Below are 6380 nucleotides of genomic sequence, written 5' to 3' on the forward strand. Positions count from 1 at the left end.
TGCACCAATGGGAAAAGTTTTATTGCGATGAGAAAAGAGAACAGAGACAGGTCTGATTTTTGTTTACCCCAAAGGCTAACTCTCAAAATGTCAGCCGCACTTCACTTCCCATCGCAGTTGATGTTTACTCTTAGCAGCTTTCAGTTGATAAGATCCATTGTTTAACTTGTCCGCCAAAGCAAACTAAAACTAGCTTACATGAAGACAAGTATTCCATTGTACTGTATTCTGTGATTAAAAGCTGGTTTGATGTTTTCCTTGAAAATAAATTTAATGATACACCTCTGTTGCACAGCACACTTGATACAAGAGATTCAGCTTGCTTGTTTTTGAAATTGGTGAAGGTAAAGTGGATACAATCCATTTATAATGCAATGTCACTTTTTCCATTGCATAGTAAAGGCCAGTGATTTGCTGTGCTGGGAGTTGATGTCAGAGTTGGCCAGGTATTGAAGGTGACCTTTGATCATGATAATGGAGTTTCTTGGTATAAGGCACATACATAAGGCAGCTGTTATAAGATGGGTGTAAGTGGAAGGAGGGAGAAGAGAATGATGGAGGCGATGGGGGAGTGGAATAGAGAAAACACTCCATGCATACTCATTTCTCAACAGGCCAAAAATTTGCAGACAAGGGTTGTCATTAAAAACAATACTTGTGAAAGAGTCCCCACATTCCTGATAAAAGGTGATAATCTTTACAGTTAATGAAAGCTCCGCTGAGCGTGAGCACGATCACTCAGCTCCAGCTGTATACTCTACTGAAAGACCTGAAAGAGCATAGCAGAAGAAAAGAGTACAGGTATAGTTGTTTGAATCGATTGTAAAAGATGTGCATAAAGCCATTGGATTGGCCTTTGACCCGCATCATAAATGGCATCAAAATGTTTTCTAATTATCCAGTCATTTCTTTGGCAGTTGTTCTATGATTCAATCAATAACATGATGCTTTTGAAAAGAATCACATTCTTGATTAGATCGTGGAATCTGGGATATTGGAAATAAATCAGTGAGATAAACTTTGCAGGGAAAAATGGGAATTTAAATTTTTTTTATCTTCACAGATTTCACCTTGTTTTAAATAAGCTCCTCAGCAGTAAATACAGCTGTATGCCCTGCAGGGAAGGTTGAATTAATCTCCCGGAGCATAAGCTTCAGGATTGAAGCAGACTATGTTTCGGCCTTTTCTGCTTGCAACCAGTGCAGGCCGGTCCTTGAGTGTTGCACAAGTACACGGAGGCCACTGGTTAACGTTAGAGCACCCACGGTAGCATCCAATTTGTGGAAGAATTCTGGATGAAAAGAAAATACAAAAAGGAAAATTCCATTAATCTGATGCTTCAAAAATTTTACAAATGATACAAGTCAGCAAATCAAAAGACCGAGGTATTTGGAATTGAACAATGTGCCATAAGGTATATAATACCAACATTAAGAAAAAAAAAGTGACAGTTGTAGCATTAAACACAAAGAAGAGGAGGAAAAGATTCTGGATAAATATTTGAAGATCATGCAAACTAATATTCACACATCTATATCTATATATATATATATATATATATATATATATATATATATATATATATATATATATATATATATATATCTGTGTGAATATTAGTTTGCACGATCTTCAAATATTTATCCAGAATTATTTCTGGATGTGAATATCTATATATATATATATATATATATATATATATATATATATATATATATATATATATATATATATATATATATATATATATATATATATATATATATATATATATATATATATATATATATATATATATCTGTGTGAATATTAGTTTGCACGATCTTCAAATATTTATCTAGAATCTATAATCAAATATAACTGTGTGAGCCTGGTGTTGGCGCAGTGGTTAGGGCAGCGGCTTGGGATCCAAGAGGTCCTGAGTTCAAGCCCCGTTGGGCCACTGAATTAATACACCAGGGGGTTGACTCAGCCTGTCATCCTTCCGAGGTCGGCGAAATGAGTACCAGTATACTGGGCCGGTGTATACCCCGGTTAAAATAGGTGTACCTTATCCCTGTGACGTAAGAGGCGACCAGGGTTGCGTCAGGAAGGGCATCCGGCATAAAACATGTGCCAAATCACTATGCGGATCATACAGATGATCCGCTGTGGCGACCCCTAACGGGAGCAGCCGAAAGAAGAAGAAGAAGATATCTGTGTGAATATTAGTATATATATATATATACATATATGTATATATATATATATATATATATATATATATATATATATATATATATATACATATATATATATATACATATATGTATATATATATATATATATATATATATATATATATATATATATATATATATATATCACCCTTTAAGGCCCGGTCACACCTTGACGTTTTAGGCAACGTATGCCGATTTTTGAATTTTTTTTCTAAAACGTTGGCACACGTTGAATACGTTATGGGTAAGTTTTGATAACATTGAGAGCACGCTGAAAAACACTGCCATACGTCGTTGTACGTTGGCTTTAAAACGTTGTACTTTTTGGTTGTCCTCAAATTTTTTCATGCTTGAAATTTCACGATGTATGCCGGCGTATGACTCACACGTTCCGCTACACTGGCCACAAGTTGTATGCACGGTCTGCGATCGTTGACAGACGTCAACCATTGCTACTTGTAAGTTAATCATAAGTTGAGACACGCCGAGGTAATGTTTAGCGTACCCGAAACTTATTTCTAACCTATGATTAACGTGTTGTTGGCACGTTACGCGATCGTTGCCCCACATCGACAGACGTTACTTTTAAGTTACTCATAGGCTGAAAGACGTCGGTATAATGGATCGTCCTTGTGTCAGCGTCCACGGACACGGCCAGGACACTTATTTGCAGCATTCTTTAAACTTTTCTTCGGCATGACGAGGATGTTCACACTTCGATGTCTAGCTTGGCTATGATTCCAATTGGCCATCGGCAGCGTCTATTTAAAATAGTCGAGTTTGAGCGTTTTAACACGTTCAGAAGAAACGCTTCAAATTTCCAAACCCCAGCGTCAAAAAACAAAGGCGAGTGACAGCAATTTAAATCGTTCATTGTAAACAATGAAAATAGCTGAGTGGTACCGTTTAAAAGTCGTTGAGTGTAAAAAAAATCCAATTGTTGAGTGCAAGCGTCTACTTTCAATAGTGGAGATGCAGCCATTTAAATCGTTGAGTGGCAGCCTATGAATAGCAAACCCTACATCACCGGCAAAGATAAACTGCCACACGATATGGATAAGTTAGGCTATCGTTGGGCATAGTTTGTGAACGCCGGCTACACGATAATTATTCGTTGGTATACCGTATCTATAAGTAATCAAAGCGCTCTATGCACATTATTAGTTCATTGTGCATTTGTCCAACCCGTTATGAATAGACCTAAATCGTAAAAACAAGCCATAGCTCATTGTTGAAAAAGCCCCATAAAAAATTAGCCGCGAAGAACTTCGAACAATGGTGCAAAGATGTCTCCTACCCGTGGACACGCGGACGCAAGGACGATCCATCATAACCCACACCCTCCCCCTCACACTCACCTACTAGTGCCAACATGAACAAACTACTACTAATACTAATACTGATACTGATACTCATACTCTTACTGCTGACATGGACGTCGACTCAAAAAAGACTCGAAAACACTGTTGGGTTCCCCTTTTATGAACACCATTTTTATATACCAATTCCCAAAACCGCTGGGAACACGTCTTTATATGGCAGTTGTAAGCTAGAAACACGTTCATTTATTTTTTTTGTCGACCGGAAGACGTCATTGGAATACGTCTACATACGTCGATGTGTGTTGGGACTACGTAAAGAATTGGTTCAAAGCACGTCAAACATAAGTTAGAAATAAGTTTCGTGTAAAAAAGACATTACCGCGACGTGTTTCGACTTATGAGTAGCTTATAAGTAGCCTTTGTGGACGTGTGTAAGCGTCCACATATCGTGTGTACAACTTATCCCCATCGCATGCGGAACGTGTGTCATACGCCGAGTACGTCGTAAAATTTTGAACATGTTTAAAATTTCTTGACGTACTCTACTTACTACGACGTATGATAGCGTACTTTAGGGTTGTACTCACGTATACCAAACTTACTCATACCGTATTTGACGTGCCCCAACGTTTTAGACACATTTTTCTTCGGTCGGCATACGCTGGCAAGATCGCCAAGGTGTGACTGCGATGTTGTCACTTTCATTTCTACGGCAGTTATGATTCGAATCGTTGTGCGTCAGCCTTTTAATAGGCTACGTCACGACATCGTCGGTGATGCGTGCAACGCGCTATGCCTAAGTTAGACTATCGTTGGGCATCGGTTGTGTAGGCCGACAACAGGTTCAGTATTTGTTGGTATAAGTTATCTATAACACAATGAGACGTTCTGTGTCCATTACTAATGCGTTATACATAAAGGCCCGGTCACACTTTGACGTTTTAGCCAGCGATGGCAACGTGTTAAAATTTATGTAAAACGCTGGCTTACGTTGAACTTTTGATGTTTTTTTTTAAAGATTCGGACATATTCATAGCGACTTGGTCTTATGTATAACGCATTGGTAACTACACAGAACGTTTCGTTGTGTTATAGATAACTTATACCAACGAATGCTGAACCTGTTGTCGGCCTACACAACCGATGCCCAACGATAGTCTAACTCAGGCATAGCGCGTTGCATGCATCGCCGACGATGTCGTGACGTAGCCTATTAAAAGGCTGACGCACAACGATTCAAATCATAACTGCCGGAGAAATGGAAGGGTCAAAATCGCGGTCACACCTTGGTGATCTTGCCAGCGTATGCCGACGTAACAAAAAGTGTGTCTAAAACGTTGGGGCACGTCAAATACGGTATGGGTAAGTTTGGTATGCGCGATGTCTTCGTATGGTAGTTTGGTATGTTCATGCCTGGTGTTGGCGCAGTGGTTAGGGCAGCGGCTTGGGATCCAAAAGGTCCTGAGTTCAAGCCCCGTTGGGCCACTGAATTAATAACACCAGGGGGTTGACTCAGCCTGTCATCCTTCCGAGGTCGGCGAAATGAGTACCAGTATACTGGGCCGGTGTATACCCCGGTTAAAATAGGTGTACCATATCCCTGTGTTGTAAGAGGCGACCAGGGTTGCGTCAGGAAGGGCATCCGGCGTAAAACACGTGCCAAATCACTATGCGGATCATATGGATGATCCGCTGTGGCGACCCCTAACGGGAGCAGCCGAAAGAAGAAGAAGAAGAAGTTTGGTATGCGCGAGTAGAATGCTAAATACGCTATCATAAGTCGTAGTAAGTAGAGTACGTCAAGAAATTTTGAACATGTTCAAAATTTTACGACGTACTCGGCGTATGACATACGTTCCGCATGCGATGGGGATAGGTTTTACACACGATATGTGGACGCTTACACACATCCACAAAGGCTACTTATAAGCTACTCATAAGTCGAAACACGTCGCGGTAATGTCTTTTTTACGCGAAACTTATTTCTAACTTATGTTTGACGTGCTTTGAACCAATTCTTTACGTAGTCCCAACACACATCGACGTATGTAGACGTATTCCAATGACGTCTTCCGGTCGACAAAAAAAAAAAAAATGAATGTGTTTCTAGCTTACAACTGCCATATAAAGACGTGTTCCCAGCGGTTTTGGGAATTGGTATATAAAAATGCTGCTCATAAAAGGGGAACCCAACAGTGTTTTCGAGTCCTTTTTGAGTCGATGTCCATGTCAGCAGTAACAGTATCAGTATCAGTATTACTATTAGTAGTAGTTTGTTCATGTTGGCAGTAGTAGGTGGGTGTGAGGGGGAGGGTGTGGGTTATGATGGATCGTCCTTGCGTCCGCGTGTCCACGGGTAGGTTCATAGGCTGCCACTCAACGATTTAAATGGCTGCATCTCCACGATTGAAAGTAGACGCTTGCGCTCAACAATTTGATTTTTTTTACACTCAACGACTTTTCAACGGTACCACTCAACTATTTTCATTGTTTACAATGAACGATTTAAATTGCTGTCACTCGCCTTTGTTTTTTGTTTTTGTTTTTTTTTGACGCTGGGGTTTGGAAATTTGAAACGTTTCTTCTGAACGTGTTAAAACGCTCAAACTCGACTATTTTAAATAGACGCTGCCAATGGACAAGACTGGCCAGAAGCTGGAGAAATCTCTTCAGCAATCTTGGCAGCACTTTGTCGTCTGTCTTGGAGGACTAGATTCTGAACTTGGCGAACAATACGTGCAGTCATCTTTGCTGGTCTGCCCTGGCGAGCGCAACTATATATATATGTATATGTATATATATATATATATATATATATATATATATATATATATATATG

At 39.7% G+C, this 6380-nt stretch overlaps 1 protein-coding gene across 1 annotated transcript in view; it reads right to left on the bottom strand.

The window, feature by feature from the left end:
* The window catches only part of LOC147017910 (AF4/FMR2 family member 3-like), a 188528-nt gene continuing 182148 nt past the window's right edge, over positions 1–6380 (bottom strand). The window contains exon 24 of the mRNA XM_085899923.1: positions 1–1291. Coding sequence (XP_085756049.1) covers positions 1170–1291 — 122 coding nt within the window. The 3' untranslated portion in view covers positions 1–1169. The remainder of the gene's footprint in view (positions 1292–6380) is intronic.

The sequence above is a fragment of the Eptatretus burgeri genome, chromosome 10, assembly GCF_056783735.1.
Source record: "Eptatretus burgeri isolate ZD-2024b chromosome 10, Ebu_testis_v1, whole genome shotgun sequence".
Taxonomy (NCBI): Eukaryota; Metazoa; Chordata; class Myxini; order Myxiniformes; family Myxinidae; genus Eptatretus; species Eptatretus burgeri.